We start from the raw sequence: 23,711 nt of genomic DNA on the forward strand, positions 1-23,711 counted from the left end.
TTCTACACCAAGAAATGTTGCGGGTGGTATTGGGGTTATTTACGGTTGGCAGTGCCAACCTATATTCTGCATCTAAGATTGTGCCAGCTTCGGTTAAGGGATAATGATAGTAGGTTTCAACCTTGTCCTTCCTTTCATGTTGTTTATTATTTTGGATTTGAGTTAAGTTGGTTTTATTTTTGAGATTTCAATTTAATTCTCTACAAGGTTCACTGTGATTTGTTCTTTGTGTCCACTAGTGCAAGGGGATTTCTATCTCGAGGTAGTTTTTGTGTGTCCGGTGTATGGGACTCTTTTTCCTATAGGTTTAGATCACCCAATTTCCTCTTCTCTTAAAAGTTTGTCTTCGGTTTTGGTCTCTTTAAAATACTTCTTATTTTTGCAAGTCTGGTGTGTGTCATTTGTCTAGCTTTGTTCTTTTCCCATTGTGGCATTATGCCATGGTAATGCATGTGTAACTAAAAGGGTGGTGGGGGTAGAGGTGAGAAGGGTTTCCACCGTGCCCAAGCATAGGCTTAGGAAGATACAACCATTTTTCACTCTCCCACATTTGAATATCCATGAAGAAAATTGCTAGCTAGCAACCTACACTAACAATGACTTATAGACATACATTGACTCTAAGATCATGGAGGAAGTAGCCAATTGGCTTCCTAAACCTATTCATAGTAGGGGAAGACATAACCAATACCTAAATTGCATCACCCTCCATTTTAAGTTGAAAACTCTTTTAGAAAGAGTCATGAAAGAGAAACATGAATATTCAAATGACATTATTTCTTCCTTGAATGAGATAAAAAGGGTCCAACACCATCAACACTCTTGTTTGGTCAGCTTAGATGCTTGTCTGGCTCATGTAGAAATCGATCTTAAATGTGAACTCAATCTTTCTGCTCTGTTGGTAGTAGTGCACAAGATCTTATTCCAATGACCTCATCATATTTTCAATCACTTGTCATGACTTTATTTAGTTTTCTATCTCTTCATGACACTCTCCCTCTATTAGCATTTGTTTATCACTGTAGTAGGCTCTTACTTTTAACTCATGTTATTACATTTTCGGTCAATAGATTTGCTTTCCCATGTGGAAGATTGAAACCGATAATGGTATGAACTGTGTTGATTTGAAATGTTTGGAATGATGTAATAAGAAACTTTGAAGTAATAGAAAAATTAACTTACAAAAAAATTAAAAATAAAATAAAATAAAGTTATAATTTAGTTAGTTTTTATGATTTGATGTTGGATTATGTAACTCCTACATGTGTTAAGTGTGGACATTAATTCAATGAGCAAATTGTTACTATTATTTATGGGTTAGTTAGTTATAATTGTTCAAGATATATTATCCAACTAGATGCTTTCTAGATTAGTGTGTGGTTGAGATACTTCTTAGCTAGTTGATTAAGCAATCAAATTAACTTGTCAATCTTGAAAAATCATTATTGTATTTATACATGCCATTAAAAAAATTAAGATAAAGTGTGCTTAGCACATTTTTGTGTGTAATAATGCCTATTTTCTAATATTGTAATTTGGTGTCAGAGCAACTATGGGATTGACTCCCTTGAGGGAGGGCCTAGAACATGTAAAGAGTAGAATATATCGGTTGTGAATAGATTTGTCTTTTGTGTCTATGGTTTGGTCCAATGCGTGATGTGATTCATGGGATTCACCAATGGCAAAGGACTCAAATAAAAATTTTATTTGAAAGAGAAGGCCAAGCTTGTGTTTGAAGCACTTGTATGAGAAAAGAAAGTCACTCGAGAAATTTTTGGTGGCTGGATTAGAAGAAGTTGTTGGAGACTTGAGCGACCATCATAACCAATTCCTCTAGTGGGCTAGAAGTTGAGAAACCTTCACTTGAGTGCCAATGGTGCCAAGGGACAATGTGTCTTCTTTTATTCTTCTTGTAATATGAACTGTGTAATGATAATGTTAATGTTGACAATGACTTTCGAAGAATTACCTCACACTAAAGGGTTCGTGATTATTGATATTGGAGTCTGGAATAGTAGGTTCAAAATCATAGATTGTATTGTCGAGTGTGTCGAATTATGGGAAGAGGCCACTTTGCTAGCATAAGATCTTCTTTCAAATCAAGTTGTCAATAGGAAGTAGTAAAATAATAGTATTTATATCCCTATAGCTTACTTTTAGAGAAACTACAAGTGTCATTCTTTACACATAATAGTATCCCCGATCTACATGGTCACCCATAAATAAAGAATGGGTTCGAATAATTGTCAATGAAAAGCAGCCAAAGAATAGTAATTATATCCCTATAGCATACTTTCCAGCAATTACAAGTGTCACTATCTACACATAATAATATCCTCGATCTACATAGTCACCCATGAATAAAGAATTAGTTATTGGAGCCTTCCAATCAATACAGAACAACTCCAACAAATCAAGGAATTTCCCATGAATGTCTAAATGCACTATGATAAGACATCATCTTATTGTGAATGGATTGAATCTGGTTTTCAAAGCACATTATCTTATTGTGAAGTTGTCATGTAGAAAAGCCCTTGTAAAGGAGGAGAAAGTTCATATGCAAAATGCCCATCATTGGTAGTCAATGTAGTCATGACACGGTTAGGACAACAAGAGTTTTTGAAATTAGAAACTAATTCATTTCCAAAAATATTTTTATCATTGCGCGTTGGTGATACTTTTCATTGATTACAATGATATTGTCATTCATCATACAAAAAATGAACAATAAATATATAATTTTTCAAAGATTCAAATATTATACTTATATATAGTAATTTTAAAACTATTTTAGATTGAAAAATCATACATTTAAAATGTATACAAATATTCAATTAAAAACATGTAATTTATTATTAAAATTAATAAAGTAAAAAAAACTAACAAACTACCTACAAATAAAAATTACCAAAAAAAAATAATTAACTAAAATTGACCTTTTATTCTAGATTAATAGCATTTACTCAAATTTAATTTATATGCTACCGTAGTTATATGGATGATTACAACAGTAAACATAGAATTTGTGGATTATTACATCAATAAACATATAATTTGTTAAAGATATTTGTATATACAATAAAGTGTATAATATTTTAATATTTGTGGATTATTACATCAATAAACATAGAATTTGTTGAACATATTTGTATATACAATAAAGCGTATAATATTTTAATTTTGTGCGGCTTAGAAAACTTGTTAACCAGGATTATGCACATTTTATAATTTAAACATGTAATTCTTCAAAAACATCCGTATACATATATATGGGCCTATTGTCTATGTCCCTTTGTGACTGAATTTGACTGAGTGGAGATCTGTATATCCATGTCCAGTTATATTTGTCTGCATCATGTGGGAAGCCACACGCGGAATGGTATTGTGCAGTTGGTGGGTTGATGGTGAAAAACGCCTTTGCAATTGTATAAAGTTTTCACCGTTATAAAAAAATATTTAATGTCCTTGCCCGCTCTGTGGACTATATTGAGTTTATCAGTATATCCATCTTTATATGCGATGTGCTAATTATAGCCCTAGAGACTTGCTCGAATGCGCTCTGCCGCCCACATTCGAAATTCATACCTGTCATAATTCGCAAATGCGACTAGAAAAGCCTTCCTGGAGGTCCACTTAAAGGCCGCCTTTCTCCCTTCCGTCGTGTTTCGTACTGAACAAGTCATTTTTTTGTACGTCTTTGTACTTATAAAAGGATAGAAAGGGAACTATGCTGGGACATTGTAGCCAGGCCCTAAACGCTGCATCAAGAGGACTGTCTTCTCTTGATTGGACTGGATATATAGCCAAAGAATTTTGAGAGAAAGAAAGAGCTTGAGTGATATTACATAACCTTAAACCTGCTGATATATTGAAGGCTTTCCCAGTTTGAAGTTTAGGTCTGAAGCTCGTGCTGAAAGCAATAGTTAGAATGGGGGGCACGATGATTCAGTCACAGCCTCTGGAGTGGGAAATTAGTGTTAAGGAAGGGATGGAAGCGAATACCATCCAAGAGACCTTCTACGACCGTGTGGTTAGGAGAATTTCTCAAGCTTTTCACCAATACAAAAGATCTGTCATTTCTGTGAGCAGAAGGATTTGGCAGGTGGGTGCAGATGATCCTCGAAGAGTTATCCATTCCATCAAAGTTGGCCTTGCACTCTCTTTGGTCTCTGTATTTTACTTCGTTAGGCCATTGTTTGATAGTTTTGGTGGAAATGCCATATGGGCTGTCATGACTGTCGTTGTGGTCTTCGAATTCACTATAGGTAATTATTCACCAAATACCTCTGGGTATCTTCACACATTTTAAATTTTGGTATGAGGGTTTCATGACTATATAGTATCTCATTAGACCAGCCATTGGGCTTTCACAATAATAAAGCAATGTTTTGCGCCTTAATGATTTAATGACATAATACAGGTGCTACCTTGAGCAAAGGTCTGAACAGATCTTTTGCCACATTGATGGCAGGATTACTGGGAGTGGGGGTGAGCTATGTTACAGAACTTACTGGGAAAAACTGCGAACGAGTTATACTGGCTGTCTTTGTTTTTGCCTTAGGTCGATACATTCTAGTCCATCCCAACAATGGAAAATATAATTATGCATGGTATGTTCGGTACTTCACTTTTCAGGGTTCTGATGTTTATGCTTCCCTTCGGTGATCGATGCAGGTACAATGTGCACATATTCGCGTTTCTTTCCAGTGATCAAGCAAAGATACGATTACGGGGTCATCATCTTCATTCTTACCTTCAATCTCGTTGCCATTTCTGGTTCTCGCATTGATAACATTTTAAAATTGGTGCATCAGAGACTAGCGACGATAGTGATAGGGTGTACACTCTGTTTCATAATAAATGTGTTTGTCTTTCCCATATGGGCTGGAGATGATCTTCACAATTCCATTATACATAACCTAGAAGGATTGGCTGGATCTATCCAGGGTAAGCTATAGCCCTGGAAAAACAATAAATCATTCATTTGCTATGATTTATTATCTTTATCTTGATTGTACCTGTATCATTTTTATCTTGATTGCAGATTTAAGCTACAGCATTGGAAAAAAAATAAATCATTCATGTCTTATGATTAATTATCTTTATTTTGATTGTACCTATATCATTTATATCTTCATTGCCGATTTAAAGAATATTTCAAAGTCTTGAAAAGAAAAAACAACCTTAAACCATTCACTTCACTTCGCCCGAAATATTCCTAAATCTATAATATTACAGATTCGTGAAAATATTCATTCACTTATGTATTTTCACTTGCAGAATGCATTGCAGAGTACTTCGTGGAGTCCAAAGATGTTGAGGATTCAGACGATGACAAGGTCGGAAGAGGCTATAAATGTGTGTTGAACTCTAAGACCACAGAAGAGTCACTGGTAGGTATCATAATTCATCACTATATATTTTCATCTTCTATCACATAAGTTCGGCTATCCATTTATCTTTAACGGAGAACATTTAATTCTGCAGGCAAATTTCGCCAGCTGGGAACCACCGCATGGAAGTTTTTTTTTCAGATATCCATGGCGACTTTATGTAAAAGTTGGAAGCATGACTCAAGACTGCGCCTACTGTGTGGAGGCTATAAATGGATTGTTAAACGCTGAGATTCAGGTAATGTTGGTCAAATTTGCCTATATATTGCTTTCTTATTTCCAGATGCCAATCAATTTCGTATCATTAATTATTGGTGATGATATTGTCTGATCAGACGCCACTTTCTCGGAGAGAATATTTGAAGACGCCATGCATTGAAATCGGAAGAGAGTCTGCCAACATTCTTAGTGAACTAGCGTACCACATAAGGACAATGAGAAGTATAAATCCAACTTTAATGATGGATTGGTTAAAGAAAATGGTGGCGAACTCCAAAATTCGCTGAGAGCTCAACCAGAGCTTTTCATCAATACCAAGAATTGGCAACCTGTTGAAGAGAAGCCCTCAAGCATAGTGATGGAGGTCCTTCCTCTGGCTAGCTTTTCTGCGCTTCTGATAGAAACAGTGGCAAGGTTACAAAGTGTGATTGTGGCAGTAGAAGCGCTGGGAGAAGAGGCCAAGTTTAAAAGTACCGATCAACCAGTAAAAGAATCCTCTCCACCATCTTTGACAAAAACAACTACGTCTCTAACGTCAACGAAATAAATGGTAGCAGTCGTTTTATCCCCAGCTACAAATCTTCCCACGACCACTACAATCACTGATAACCTGCACCACCAGTTCGAACGTTAAACCCAATGGTTCTACTTGCTAAAAGTTGACAACAGAAATACCATGGTCAAATAAATAAATTGAGTGGGAATACGGAACACAGTCTTTTTCTCACTACATGTTGATTGCAAGCATTTATTTATCATTTCAATCCTTCATCGATGTAAATCGAGAATTGGGAAAAATATAAACCTCTGTTAGTAACACTCTACAACTAAAGTTGTAAGGACAGTAGAAGAATGATTAAAAGACGCAATTATGTTGCATGAATGGTAAAGATTATAAGTTATTTTTACATATTTGAAGTATTTAACATTAAAATTGTTTACAAGTATAGCGTAGGGAAATAAGTTCATTATATTGTACGGTTCGGCATACAAAGATAAAGATATATACTTCACGATCACCTAAGTTCTTATAATAATAAAATTATTTATAATTTAATACTTAATTTTTTATACTAATAAAAATATTAATAATTTAAAAATCAATTCTTAATAATATTTATAATTTTATAATTAAAAAAAAATATTTCATTTCATTATTTAAATGTTAATATTTTTATTATTATATAAAAAATATTTTATTTGAAAATAATATTTTCTTTTCAACTAAAAATAATTTTACAATTTATTCAAATACACATATATATATTAATTAAATTTAAAGTGCATGGCATCAAAAAAATTTCACATAACAACAAAAATATTACTATTATGGTATGTCACTTCTGAATCTACTTAAAGAAAAATTAGATTTATTCGCCATGAACAAGGGTTTAGATAATTCAAAATTAAAACACTTATTATTGAAATAAGAGAAACTCTTTCTCATATATATCTTATTTTAAAATTTTTTACTCAAAATCATTTTGAAATATTTGATTTATAACTTTGCATGGTTAACCTTTTTTTAATTTATAATATTTGTTAAATGTTATATATCAACTCCATATTAAGAACTTAATAAATTATACATCTCTTTCATAAGAGAAATTGAAAATATAAGATTTTTTTTAATTTATATTATATAAAATTATGTTATTTAATATAACTATTGAAATATTTGTTACATGATTGAAACTAAAATATTTTTTGTTATATATCAATTAAACATAGAAAAAATACACATTAAGTAAGAAAATAATATTACCCTTACATACCATGTGTAGCTCCATATTAAATATCAAAAGTATTAAATATTTCTTCCTTACTAAACAATATTTTTTTTGTTTATACATTTAATCACATTATATTTCCCTATAAAATTCATGTAAATCAAAGTGGAAATTAAAATATTTTATTTATAACTAAAAATGTTTTTTTTTAATTAGTATTTTTAATTTGTTAATAAAAATATTATTTATCATTTTTAAATTAAATGTTATTTAAAAACATCTCGATATCTCATGTCACATTATCCCATGTCAAATTTAAAGAAAGAAATATATTTAAAGAAATTTTAGTTAATATTATTTTGGACATAAATTAATAACTTTGACATACTTGATAAAATGTTTATACATCAAGGTTTGTGTAGTATTATTATCTTGGAGTTTGTAAATATGCTTTTACTTAAAGAACAAGTAAAATAGAACTCACTAAAAATTGGTAATGTATTATAATCAATATTAATATTGACTATTCAAGAATAAATGTAGTTTAAATTCTTTCAGGTGCAAATCTCTTTTAGAGTGTAAAATTTCAAAAAAAGATTCCACTGTTAGAGATTTAATCGTTTTTATCTCTTGATATATTTGTTGTTATGATGGATGTACATTGGTTATATATATACCATGCATAATTTTTTATTATTGAAATTACATTTTTGAATGCATAAATAAATTCAATGTTGTGGAAATCTTCTTGGGTATTTAGATTGTTTAGACTACATAGGTTAATAAATCTTTGTTTTATCTCAAACAAAATTGACAAAAAAAAAACCTTAAAATGAAGAAAATTCAGTTGTAGAGGTAAAATGAAGTAACTATTGTAATTAGAAACATTTTACATGACAAAAATAATGATTTTAAAATAATTATTGGTTTTATTAATTAATTATTATTATTATGATTTCTATTATTACTTAATATTACTGGATTTATTAATTGATATTATTATTTTTAATAATAATCATAAATCCAAGGGATTTATATTAAACCCAAAGATCAATATTATAAATATATAAACCCTAAAATAATAATACAAATTATACCCTAATATTAAACCCAATATTATAATATATTAAACTTTAATATTATAATATTATAAAGTCAAGGTATATAAACCCTAACATAAATATTATGAACCCTAAAATAGTAACCACATTAATAATGTGGTTGATATATGTCGATACACGTATATCAACCACATGCACAACCACATTAGTAAATGTGATTGAAATATGCCCATAGACATTAATGGAAGGCGTTAATAAACCCAAAAGACTAAAATTATAAACCCAATGGATCAATATTATAAACCTTAGGGATTAAAACCACAAAGGATTAATATTTTAGACCCAAGCAATTAACAAAACCAAGGGATTAATATTAAAAACACAAGTGATTAATGAACCGAACGAAGTATTAATACTATCAACCCAAGGGATTAATAATATAAATCCAAGGGATTAATAAACCTAACAGATTAATAGTATAAACCCAAGGGATTTATATTACAAACCCTAGGGATTTAAAATCCAAGGGATTAATATTATAAACCTTAGGGATTATAAACCCAATGGACGAATATTATAAGCACAAGGAATTAATAAACACAAGTGACTAATATTATAAACCCAAATGATTAATAAACCCTAACTTTGTAATTTTGAAATGTGCCATTGAATTGATTTTGTCACAATGTGATGTTGGATTGATTTTGGGCCATGCAAATGTCACAATACGAAGCCGTTTTTTAATGTCACAATGCAACGTTGAAAAATTACAATGTAATGTAAGTTTCCAAGGATAATTGTCATATTGCTTGTCAAATTGCGACAATGTTTGTCACAATGCGACTTGGATATATTTATTCACCATTCAAATGTCAAAACATTGAATGTTAATGTAGAAATTTTGAATAATAAACACATATTCAACAGAGATTATCCTGATTATACACTATTGCGGAAAACATGCATAATACATAACGTCCTCTACGTTGATCATCAATTTACAGAAGCAGAAACAATAACATGCACAAATAGAAGCATCAATCACACATATCAACACAGTATTTTCCCAGGGAAAGCATCTCGCTAAAAACCCCAACTATCTGTATATTATATTGATTGAGAACATGTAACAAACATAGTACAATACTCCTCACAAGTACTGAGTACTATCTCCACCTGTTACACACAATACAGCTCAGATCTGATTTCCAAATCTCCTCCACTGCACAATCCTGCAAGAGAATGAATGAGAATGGCTGAACCAAACTCGTTTTTACCTCATTAGAATCACCCACACTGGGAATCACGTGAGCAAAAGCTATATTCACTTGGTATTGGCCCCATAATGTGCAATTGTCATTGGCATTTCTCAATCCATGCATGTGCAAAATCTCATGCACAACTGATAACAATCTCAACCTCTAACACCTGTCTCCACTAAACTGTACATGCACTGAGTTAACTGATGTATTCTTCAGTTGCATTATGAGTTAATAATTAGTGAATTAATTAATAACTAATTCACACAACTCATCACTTAGTCTATTGATCAGTTAGACTAAATACAACTATTTCAACTAAGTCAAACTGAACACAACTCCATTAATTGCTCATCCAACTCCACAGAACTCAACCACATGAGTTCTAATTGATGTCCTGCATGCAATAGCTCAACTAACACATAAGAAAAACGTCTTTCCTTATGTCAGCTGCATGTGCCACATCTGTAGCTCAAAATGAAGTGATCCAAGACGATAAGATAAAGTTTATAGTCTAAATATTATTATGAGACAATAATATTTGACTTTTCTATTTTTGACTAGCAGTCTAAAAATAGACTCTGATCACTCCTGCTGTGATCACTCATGTTGTGATCACTCCTACTCTAATCACTTCTGCTATGATCATTCCTGCTGTGATCACTCCTGCTGTGATCCAAAAATAGACTTTGCGCCATAATTCGCCTGCGGGCCCACTTAGTGAAGGCGACTCCTTTCCACTAAGCTCCATCATCTTGTTGCATTCTCAACGAGCATTTCTTGTTGCACACTTTTCGACAGTTAATGTTATTTCAAACCCAAAGGACTAATATTATAAACCCTATGGACTAAAAACCCAAGGGATTAATATTATAAACCCTAGGGATTATAAACCAAAGGGATTAATATTAAAAACTCAAAGAATTAATAAACCCAAGGGATTTATAAACCTTATTTTTGCAATGTTGAGAAGTGATATTAAATAAATCTCCATGTAATGTATCATTGCAATAATGTGTATCAAATTAATTGTCATCTTTCAACAATGTTTCTCACAATCCAACATTGATTTGATTTGTGTAGCATTCGAACATCACAATACAAAGCCCTATTGTAATCTTGCAATATGATGTTGAAAAATTTGAAATGTAATGTAAGTTAGCAACAATTATTGTCATATTGCTTGTCTCATTGTGACAATGCTTGTCACAATGGCATTGGCTAGATTTCTACACATTCAAACATTACAACATTAAACCCTAAAGTTATTATAAATCCAAGGGTTTAATATTATAAACCCTAGGGATTAAAAACCCAAGGGTTTAATATTATAAACCCTAGGCATTATAAACGCAAGGGATTAATATTATAAACTCATGGAATTAATAAACCCTAATTTTGTAATGTTGAGAGGCGACATTGAATAATTGCAATGTAATATAACATTGCGACAAAGACTATCACATTCATTGTCATCTCGTAACAATGTTTGTCACAATCTGTCATTGGATTGACTTTTGCACAATGTTTATCGACTTGAGCGATTAATAATATAAACGCAATGGATTAATATTATAAACCCAAGGTATTGATATTATAAACCATAGGGATTTAAAACCTAAGGATTTATATTACAAACCCAAGGGACTAATATTATAAACCCAAGGGATTAATAAACCCTAATTTTGTAATGTTAAGAGCTGACATTGGATTGATTTTGTCACAGTGTAATGTTGGATTTATTTTGTACCATGCAAACGTCACAATACAATGCCCTTTTGTAGTGTTGCAATGTGACGTTGAAAAATTGCAATGTAATGTAATTTTCAAACAACGATTGTCATATTACTTGTCAAATTATGACAATGTTTGTCATAATGCAACATTGGATATATTTCTTCACCATTCAAATGTTACAACATTAAAACCTAATGTTATTTTAAACCCAAGGGACTAATATTATAAAACAGGGATTAAAAACCAAGAGATTACTATTATAAACCCTACATATTATAAACCCAAGAGTTAATATTATAAATGAAAGGAATTTATAAACCCAATGAATTTTTAAACCCTAATTTTGTAATGTTGAGAGGCGATATTCAATAAATTGCCTTTATACTTCCTAACAACTAGATATCTATAAATACACTGAAAGTACTGAATAGACAGAAACTTTTTCATACACTAAAAGTCAAAAAAAAGGTGATACAGCACACTACTTATATTCAGTTAAGTCAACTGGGGCCAAGTCCCTTGCACTTGACCCGAGAAGTTCAGATTGCGAAATGCATGGGATGTGTTGTTCTATGCGGCTGAGGCGTCCATTTTTCTTCTGAAGTTGGTACTTGATTTGCTAAAAATTGTGACTATAATCTAGGAAAGCCTGTGCTATCGTGGTCGACCCTGAAGGAATGTGATCTAAGGCCTTGACCAAAAGGCCCTTCATCAAGCAATACAAGTGAACTCTCTTCTAGTACTGGATAGTAGAGCCTCGAGAGTGCCCAGGATTAGGCACCAAGGCCTACCAATCATCCACGTCGATGTCGAGAAGCTCATCTTTCTCATTTAACTCCTCTTCCCATTAAGCTATGAGACAAAGAACCATGGCTGAGCCCGCATGATATGTAGTGGTTGCTTCATTAATAATCCTAGAGGTGGACTTACACTGAGGAGTTTTTTTGGTAGAAGGACTGGGAGAATGGGATGCTGCAGCCGCTTTGGTCTTCTTCCTAAGACCACAAGAGCCCCTAGTAGTTTTTCTTCTCCCGGAAGCAGCACGAACCATAGTACTGATGATGAAGGATCGAAAATACAAACTAAAACCAATCATATTAAAACCATAAAATCAGCCCAGAGCGAGCCAAAACCCAAGAGGTGAGAGCATCCAGGGGTCACATCTAGGCGAGGGATCTGTCAGGGTAATCAAATATGAGAACTAGGACCCATAAAAAACTCAAAGGTATCTCTTTTTCAAACCCTGACGCTTGAAACAGGAGTAATCTCAAGGCTCATATACATAAGTCCAACCAAATGTAGACTTGTGGAGGGTATCGTTGCAAACCAAGCCATTTCCCTGTTGAGACCTTGATAATACAGAGTGATGACCACATATTACCAAAGAAAATCTTAATCGAGTGTTCCAATGACATAACCCAAGAGACCATGGGCAACCCATAGGCCTTACCAACAACATGCCCATGCGAGCTAACAAAACTCCAGAAAACATAGACCTAGGAATATAAAAAAATAGACAACCTTCAAACAATTCAGTAACAAGAAGACCCTCTTCTAGGGAATACATATTCCAGACTAACCTGTTCATGGTGCATCCCTTTTTCCATGAAACCCATAGGCAAGAAAGACGAGCCTTGACAAAGAGATATGTGAAAAGTCAGAGAACATACCTGAGGTCAGTGACCTGAACCCACTACAGGAGAACCCGAGCCCTTTGAAATACCTCCACTAAATTCTTCAATAACATGTCGAATTGCTCTACTCCAATACTATGCCAAAACAAACTGCAGAAGGAGTACTTACCAATCTCACTAACGAAAAAGCCCAGAGCTTGCTGTGTTTTCTTTCTATTACCACCTTCCCACCTTGCATTGATTGTGATCATGCGATTCGCCACCCCTAAATGTGTTTTGTGCACATGGAGGGTGGCATAAGGGCACCTCGGGACTTGTAAGACACCCAATGCCTATTGAGATGATTGAGATTTTCCCACTCGCACCTTGATCGAGGGATTTAAACATAGTTTATTAATAACTATATATTAATACATTAATTTATAAATTAGCATTATAATATTATAATATGTTTGAATGTTATGTTAATTTCATACTATTAGAGCTTATAATATTGGGGTTTTAATATTAGTGTTTTTAATATTGAATTTATAATATATAGTTTATATTATATAGTGTTAATAAAATTAGTATAAATTTAATAGCATTGATGATGTTACATTAATAAAGTGTATTCATTATTAATAGTTTTAATATTATTAATTACATTAATAATACTAATATAATAATTAAATATAATTTAATCAATGTAAATATTAATTAATACATTAATATATTAATAAAAATATTAATTGATTAATGGTTAGTTTACTAATAGAATATTTACTTAATACATAATTAATATTTAATTACAGTGTCTATCTATATATATAGGAGTTTAATATAACATTAATGGCATATTAATAATATATCAATTTACACATTTGTAATGTTTTGACTATAAACAAATCTATACATTAACGCATGTTAACTATAGTTGACTATTATTGACACGTTCAACTATAGTAAACCTAGATATCATAGTCAACAATAATCAACATGACTACCATGGTGGACCACATAGTAAACGTAATCAACCACATTATATAAACGTAGTCAAACTTTTGATAGTTAACATTCATATTCAATATTAAATAGTTAATCGTGATCAAACATGGCCAATCCTATGTTTATCATATTTAACAATAGTCAATGTGATGACATAGTCAAACATAATTAACCTTTCAAGGGCGAATATGGAAAGACATAGCTAATAATGTTTAATTGTAGTTAAACAATCATGAACCATAGTGAAAACATAGTCAACGATGTTTAACAATAGTCAAGTATAATAACTATGGTCAACCGTTGTCAACCATAGTTGACTATATTGAGCATGGTTGAACTTTGTCAACCATGGATAGCCATGTTGAACCACAAACAATTTAGGTCAACCATTGTGAATCATGGTCATATTTGGTTGACCATAGTCACCATAATCAATGCTTAAAAACCATTGTCAAACCATGCTTAACATGACTAGTTGTTGTTAAAATGGTTGAATATGGTCAACCTAGGTCACCATGGCAAAACATGGTCAACAATAGCATCCCATTATCAATATAGACAACCATAATTTATCATAGAAAACTATAGTTAACCATGGTCAAATTAGTCAAACCATCTTCACCCATGGTGAACTTGGTCAAGCCATGTGACAAATGTCGAATTGTCACAAAATTCACATTGCGACCAACATTGCCGCGTTATGACAAACATTATCATAATGTTATTTTGGATTGTAATTCTTCCAACATGAGTATGTGACATTTCAATTTTAGTTAACCACATTTACTAATGTGGTTGACTATATTTGACTATGTTTGACACTCAACCCTCTTTAACATCAGTCCAAACAAAGCTAACCATTATAGTCCATGTTTAAATATGTACGACCATAATCAAACTTGGTTAACCCTATGTTTACCATATTTAACAAAATTCAAAAGTCACAGATGTTCATTCTTAATGTAACTCGACCTCATTAAGGTTTATATTATTTGAGTTTATAGTATTGGGTTTGATACCAAGGTTTATAAGATAGGGGTTTTAATAAGTTTAATATTAGAGTTTATAATATTCAGTTTAATATTAAGGTTTATAATATAGTTTGTTTAATATATAGGGCTTAATATTATGGTTTAATATATAGGGTTTATAATATATGGGTTTAAAGTAGGGTTTATATATATTAGGGTTTCAAATATAGGGTTTATAATATTTCAATGTGACAAACATTGTTACAATATTACATTTTCACATTGTCACATAAATTTATCGAACGTCGTAATGTGACAAAGATTTTTGCAATGTTATATTACATTGCAATTTATCCAATATCGCAATGTCACATTAAAAAAATAATTAACGACATTTACTAATGTGGTTTACTATGTTTGATAATGTTGGACTATGTTTAACACTCAACACTTTTCAACTTTGGTTCAACAGAATCACCGCTTAATATTATTGATTAATATTAATAGTCAAGCATTGTCAACCACATTAGTCAAACATAGTCAAACAAAGTTAATCTTTATAGTCCATGTTTAAATAGTTGGCCATGATAAAACTTGGTCAACCCTATGTTTATCTTGTTTAACAAAAGTCAAAACTCACTTATAATTGTCTTCAATGTAACTTGACCATTAATTAGGTTTTATAATATTTAGGTTTATAATATTGAGATTACTATCCTAGGTCGGATCATGAGGGAAGACATAGTAATACAATACGATTAGGCCATCGCTATCATAATATACATCCAGTGTTGTCTTGTGAGTCGGTAGGCATTAGCCGGACAATCGATCAGGACGCTACGCAAGGAACTGATACTCAATAGTGAATGATTGAGCGATGCTGGTTAGTCTTCTGAGTTGGCTGGCCGGGAAGGTGCGGCCAGAGGGGATTGAGGAGGCTATGGTAAGTCTCTGGCAAGTATCTACGGGCTAAGTGACCTGGGCGTAGGCTTAAGGCATTCTAAAGTGGACCTTTGGAAGTATTTAGAGCTTAATACGGAAGCGGAGGCAAGACCTTAAGTCTATTTACCGTATCGTAGAGCTATTACCGTAAGCAAGACCTTAATTAAGGCAGTCTCTCTCTAATACCTTAGGGCAAGTTACTAAGACTGAAGATAGATTCTCTCTAGTAGGAGAAAGAAGGCTCGGGTGTCCATTTCTCATCGTATGATCCACATCTTTTCAAGATGAAAACCCTTTTTCAGAGACGAAAATTATCTGTCATGATAGGTTTCAGGCAAAACATTTGTTATGACGGAGTCTCACAACTAATATGGGGGGAGGACCACTATATTTTTATCAATAATAGTCTTCTTCATCCTGCTACTATTTGGGCTTAATATTATAGTTTATAATATTGAGTTTAATATTAGGATAAAATATTGGGTTTATAATATTGATTTTAATATTAGGGTTTATAATATTGAGTTTAACATTAAAGTTTATAATATTGGATTTTACATATTGTAAAATAATTAATATTGATATGTACTTATTAACATATATCAATCACATTTACTAATGTGGTTGTGTATGGGTTTCATGTAAACCTATTATACCTATTAATGTATATCAACCACATTTATTAATATAATTATGTTAATTATTTAAAAATAGAAAAAGTATAAACTTATAAATAAATAACAAGAAAATAACTTCCCATAATTATAAAAAAGAAACCTAAAAAACATTGCATTAGTTCACATCTACTTAGTCTCGAATTATAAATGTTATAAATAAATAAAAGGAAACTAACTTCCCAAAAAGCCACCAACTAGATCTACGAGCGTAGCGGATAGGTTAACCCTTCAAACGATGGTCTCATTTTGTGAAGAGGGGGCGAATTCATGGTGGAGGCGTTTGACCATTCACGGATTATTTTTGGTTTTCAATTTTCTTTTAAACCTTAAAAACGCATGTGAATGCTTTCAAGAAAAATGGTGTCAACCTGTGAACAGCGGGCGAATTCATAATGGAAGAATTTGACTGTTGAGGATTTTTTTTACAGAACACATTAAAAAGACATGCTCGTGCTTTCATAAAGCCGAGATTACTGGCTTTTAGACAAAAATGTACGCACAAACTAAGACTTTTTTTTGTGGAAAGAAACATGCATTTATGCATTTACAGAAAGAGAAATGCTGGTGGGTTTAATGAATGTGAGTGTCTATAATTGTTTTACCATTTAGAATTATGCGGAGATATTCTATTATCTTTTCACATATTGTGTTTATCATAAATATTTTTCAAATATATAATAATTTTTATTTAAAAAACATTTAATATCCTTACAAAATTATACAAATTTTAATATTAATAAATATTTTATATATTTATTTATATTAATTTAAATATATATTTTTTAAATTTTTAATGAAAAATTAAATATATAATAAAATTATAATTTAATCTACTTATATGAATAAGGACGAAAGTATCATATATGTGTAATCAACTACTAACTTTACATTTTTTTTGAATGACAAGATAAATAATCATTTATAAGCCATGGTCACTTACAAATTATTATAACATATGATTATAGCTTAATCAACTTAACAAAGCATCATGCTTATTTAATCAACCACCAATTTTAAACAACTTTTTTGGTTTTGTTTAGGGAATGAGAAGCAAATCATTTTTTTATATAATCAAATTAATTAATGTATCATTTACTATTTATAAATATAAATATAAATATAGCATAATGTATTTTTTTATTATTAATGTGAGTATAGATTTATATTGTTTATTTAAAATTTAAAATTTAGAAAACTACTTTCAGAAATTTGATAAATTTAAATAATATGTGTTTATATATGCCATATGTATTTTTTCATTATTTAAATTGTAGTTTTAAATGTATAAATGGATTCAAAACTTTGAAATTTCTTTTGGGATATGTAGATTGTGTAAACTACATAGGTTAAATTTAGAATTCTTTGATTCGAGAGAAAATTAGTAAAATATATGCCTAAAAAAGAGTTAAAATGAAAAATATATTTACATAGTTCACATTGAATTTTTTTACTTAACACGGACATTGTAATATTTTATCTATAAACCACACTACCTATGTAAAATATTTTCGTATTAATTAATATATTTTTAAATACACATGAATATTACTTAACACTCCACAATGTAATATTATATTTATGACCAACATTGACTTCTTCTTCTTCTTCTAATTATTATTATTATTGTTATTGTTATTTTTTGTTAAGCTTGAGAGGACCCTTCATTTTCTATTTATGAACGGCAAATTTACACCACATATATGAGATAGGTGGCCTCAACTTGCCCAATGGGAAACCAAGTCTCTTGGCCACCTATCCTCGTTATAAGCTATCCAAAAATAGTAGAGTTTAAGTCTTTTTAACCAAGCTAAGTATGTCTCAGTTTCATGACAAGACGTTATATGTCTATTTATCATAAGCATGCATAATTTAAAGTAAATGCTACCCGCATAAAACAAAAAGAAACAAGATTAATTAATTATTCCTACTGCTCTTCCGATGCTGATTCCACCAGTGTCAGATCCTTGATAGTTACATAAGGCATCTCAGTTAATTCAATGTTGCATGGGATGTACCTTTGGATTATGTCCAGACATATGTCTTGCTTATGGAGCTAGAATTGGATTCATTGCAAATCCTGTTTGTAGTTGGGCATCTCTTGGAGGGACAGAGCCATCCCCATTGATATTTTTTCTGTGGCCTTCCCCAGCAGGCTTTTCATAAGCCAGTAAAGATAGAGGGTCTACCTAAATTGAGTTATTCTCTCTGGTATTCCCAGGATCTGGCACTAAAGTCCTCCAGTTCTCTATCTCCTCCTCTGTCTCACTGTTTTGCTTAATTTCTTCCTCCCATTCTTCAAGCATATTACAGATTCCTACATCCATTCCCTCCTAGTATACCGCAACGACTTCACTGATGAGATGTTCAATAGACTTCCTTCCTCTTCGTGGTTCCAAAGTACTCGGATCTTTGGCCTTTGTAGGCTCCCTCCCACATCTGTCGCGACCCCTTCCTCTTGCTGGATGAGCCAACTCCACTTTGTTTGAAACCTGTTCACAAGAAAGAGGTGTTAACCTCTGGATTTGATTCTTTTTGCCTGTGTTCTCCTTAATCCTTATCCTAGCCCAATTAATCTCGGAGCAAGTCATAGGTTGGGTGACAGCCCATTCGAAAGACGAGGCCAGTCTCCTTATCTTGTCAGGCTTCTCCCTTCTCCCTTCCTGGTGCCACTCATACCCTGAATGGTTGGTGGTCCACTCTCTCAGCCATGAAAGAATCCCCGTGCTCAGGTAAGCCTTCCCATTCCCTTCTGCTCAGTCAGTGTGCGTCGCTCCTCTGCTTTTCTTATACGCATTCATTCCTCCTGAGGTCCTAATAGATTTCCCTGCTTGTCTCCTATTCCCCATTCTCCATGTCTTGCTTGGAATGCCTTCGTTGCTCCTCCCAACAACCCCTACTTTTAAGTGTTTATCTTGAGCCTCAATTATCAGGTTGTAATCTACCCCACCCCAGTACATAGCCTCTCCCGTTCCACACCAATTAACATGTGAGGTCACAATGAAAATCTCAGGAGGGGCTTCCCGGCCACTGGCCAAGTAAATACTCGGATGTCTTGTAACCAAGATGCAGAACCAGACAATAGTCATGCAATGTCTATGACACTTTCCCCAACTAGTCCCCCAATTCCCCTTCCTAGGTTCCTCCCAATACCTACAGCAAGAAACAAACCATGTCGCCATTGCAAGAGGGTTGCAAGGCCAAGATACATACCCGTTCTTGCTCCACGAATGTTGTCGATATTGCTGGGACCTTCTTGCTCTAGTGCTCCAGCTCTAAACTCTACGAACGACAATAAAATTTCCACTCACCTATCTTGCCTTAACTGCCACGCCACCCTCCTCGTCCTTATCGTTCCTGCCACCTTTCCCACCACCCTTGCATGTAATCATGCGAAGGGCCACTGCACCCATCACCTTGAGCGTGTGGAGGACAGTGGGTGGTACCTTTCCATACCTTTCCTTTACACTTCATAACTATCCGTCATCTGTGCCATCCTCCGGCACACACCCCGATCAAGGTTTATTATTATTATTATTATTAATAGTGAATGGGTACACTATTAAAGTATTAAAATTATTGCAACACCAAGGATGCCTTACCACTGCACACATTTACCTAATTAACCATGTATAAAAATGTTATGGGTCAACTTTAACTATAGAAAAAATAAAAAATTACACATCTATTTGTAAAATAGACAATTTTGTTAAATATAATTTGCTTATATATAAATGAATGTTATAAATAATAATGAGAAACTTATTAGAGTTGGAAAAATATCAAATCCCTAGGAAATTGGGGCAAGCAGCCACTTGGTAGGAATATTTTTTTTTTAATTTATTAAAAGTAATGGACCATTTTTTTAAATAAAATTTTCTTATTTATAAATGAATGTTATAAATAATAATGATGAACTTATCATGGAGGAGCTTATTAGAATTGGAATAATCTCAAACCATATGAAATTGGTGGACGAGGGAGCCACTTCGCACGAATATAATTTTTTAAATTTATTAAAAGCCAATGCAACCAAACAAACTACATCCCTTGATAAGCATTAATACTAAGAATACGTTGAGCATATTCCCTTGAGAATCAATCTAGATAGTCAATTAAAAAAAATCACCTTGAGTTGAAATAAAAAGTGTTACGCAAAAATCCCACATATTAGTTTTATAGTATTTTTATTAAAAGGTAATTTATACTTTTTACTTTCACATATTTTTTCTCTCTCGACATTGAAATATTATTATTGTTGATTTATCTAAGTTTGGTACTAAAATATTTTTAGAAAGTATAAGAGTTATTCCCCACCTTTAGAGTGAAAATATAAGAATTTGTTTACTATTAATTACTTTATCTCTTTATAAAGTTGATGTAAAATTATGTTACTTCACATGGATATAGAAATATTTTATTTTCTATTGAGAGTGAAAGTGAAATATTTTTACCACATCACATTTTGTGAGTTCTAATATCAACAATAAACTCGGACATCCTTGTTAATGATTTTTTATAATGTTTTAAATTAAACTTATCATATATGTATATTCATCTTTGTTCTTTTATTATATTTAATATTATTTGTCATTTAGAGAATACTTTATTTTTTTTTAAAAGGACACATGTCGACTCCAAATTAGATACAAATTGAATCACACATTACCCTTATACTAAATTATAAAATACACATAGTGTTTTCTTTTAATTTCAAACTAAAAACATTTAAAAAATAAATATAAATCTTAATATATGTTTAAAAAAAATTAAGTTATATATAATTAATTTAAAAAAATATATATAACTCAAAATTAATATAATTTTATATCATCATATTTATTAAGCGAAAAAAGAGATTTAGAAAATAATTTATATGCAACTTTAAATATTTTAATATCTTTGAATGAAAATAATTTTATATATTTTTATACAGAATTGTAAATGAAATAAATTTTAAACAAAATTAATAAAGGAAGTGAATCTTATAAGTATAAATAAAATTAAGATAATAATAAGGATTATTATTAATATCTACTAAAATTCTAAGATTTGTATAGTCCATTAAATCTGAGAAAGGTAAAAAATAACTTAAAATTATTTAATGTTTTATTTTAATATATTAAAAAAAATCTTTCCAAAATCACCTTAATAGTGGATAATATTATATATATATTTTTTTTTTTTCAGTTTCATCACTCGTATTTCTTTTAATAACTGGTAGTATTTGGATGCTCCTACATATTAAATTATAAAATTCGTGACTTTTTCCAATCTAAGAAATAAAAATAAAACCTGACAAAAACAAATCAAATAACGTGCATCGAAATTGAAATGAAATGAAATAAAAATAAAACATGGCAAAAACAAATCAAATAACGTACATTGAAATTGAAATCGAAATGAAATAAAATAAAAATAAAAATAAAACATCGCAAAAACAAATCAAATAACTTGCATCGAAATGTCGCTCAATGTGGAATTATTTACGAGACTTACTAAAATGAGAATTACAATTTTATTATTTAATTTTTGGAAATGGCGGAGGAGCTTTCCAAATTTTATAACCTGTTGTCGGAATCGAGAAAGCCTCTTTCATTGGAATCTGGAGATCCAAAATTTTCAAAAACCCTTTATCATTTGTCGGCAGATAAATGATAATAAGATAATTTTCAAAATCTTATTATTGAGCTGGAGGCTAATTTTATAGTACGATGTGTAAAGTTGAAATTTTGTTTATGTTTTTTAACGTAAAAAAATAAAAAAGGAAAGAGTAAAGAGAGTGGAAAATAAAAAATATAAAAAAGAAAAGCAAGTATAGTGCGGTTACAGCGGAATTTAAGCGTGCGCAGGAAATGTACGAAACCGTCCAAATCCAATGGAGGACGAATTTGCACGGACCAGTGGTTTCAAATATTTAGATTTCTCTCTTCATGACATTTTGTTTGTTGATCACTGTAATACACTCTTTATTTATTTTGACTGATGTTATTACATTATTGATCAATAGATTTAGTTTCTTTTGTAGAAGATTGAAACTGATAATGGTATGAACTTTGTTGATTTGAGATGTTTGGAACCATGCGATATGAAACTTTGAAGTAATAGAAAAGATATTTTACAAGAAAATAAAAATAAAAAGAAGTTAAAGAAGTTATAGTTTAGTTAGTTTTTATGATTTGATGTTGGATTATGTAACTCTTACTTGTATTAATTGTGGACATTGGTTTGATGAGCAATTTTTTACTTTTATTTATGGGTAAGTTAGTTTTAATTGGTTTAAGATATATTCTCCAACTAGATGCTTTCTAGATTGGTGCGTGGTTGAGATATTGCTCAATTAGTTGATTAGGCAATCAAATTAACTTGACAATCTTGAAAAATCATTATTGTATTTCCCAATATTTTAATTTGGTATCACAACAGGTATGGGCTTGACTCCCTTAAGGGAGGGCCTAGAACATGGGAAGAGTAGAATATGCTAGTTGTGAATAGATTTGTCTTTTGTATCTATGGTTTGTTCCATCACATGATGTGATTCATAGGCTTCAACATTGGGAAAGGAATCTAATAAATTTTTATTAGAAAGAGAAGGAAAAAATTGTGTTTGAAGTACTTGTATGAGAAAAGAAAGTCACTGGGTGGATTTTTGGTGGCTAGATTAGAAGAATTTGTTGGAGACTTGAGTGGCCATCATAACCAATTCTTCTCATGCCCTAGAAGTTGAAAAACCTTCACTTGACTTCCAATGGTGCCAAGGGACAATGTGTCTTCTTTTATTCTTCTAGTAACATGAACTGTGCAATGACATTGATCAAGTTGACAATGATTTTGGAAGAATTCCCCCACATTAAAGGGTTTGTGATTATTAATATTGGAGTCTCAAATAGCAAGTTGAAAATCGTGGATTGTATTGTCAAGTGTGTTGAATTATGGGAAGAGGCCAACTGTGCCAATGGTTAATGTGTCTTCTTTTATTCTTCTTATAATATGAACCATGCAATGACATTGTTCATGTTGACAATGGATTTGGAAGAATTCCCCCACATTAAAGTGTTTGTGATTATTAATATTGGAGTCTCGAATAGCAGGTTCAAAATAGTG

At 31.7% G+C, this 23,711-nt stretch overlaps 1 protein-coding gene across 1 annotated transcript; it reads left to right on the forward strand.

The window, feature by feature from the left end:
* The first annotated feature begins 3,928 nt into the window (after positions 1–3,928).
* LOC149236330 (aluminum-activated malate transporter 14-like) lies at positions 3,929–5,899 on the forward strand. Its single transcript, XM_089368845.1, has 6 exons — positions 3,929–4,265; positions 4,421–4,561; positions 4,675–4,947; positions 5,281–5,393; positions 5,488–5,631; positions 5,729–5,899. Exons 1-6 carry the CDS (start codon positions 3,929–3,931, stop codon positions 5,897–5,899), a joined length of 1,179 nt encoding a protein of 392 aa, XP_089224971.1.
* Positions 5,900–23,711: the final 17,812 nt, after the last annotated feature.

This window comes from Pinus tabuliformis, chromosome 8 (assembly GCF_031772625.1).
Source record: "Pinus tabuliformis cultivar Carrire ecotype Pingquan chromosome 8, CPIR1, whole genome shotgun sequence".
Taxonomy (NCBI): Eukaryota; Viridiplantae; Streptophyta; class Pinopsida; order Pinales; family Pinaceae; genus Pinus; species Pinus tabuliformis.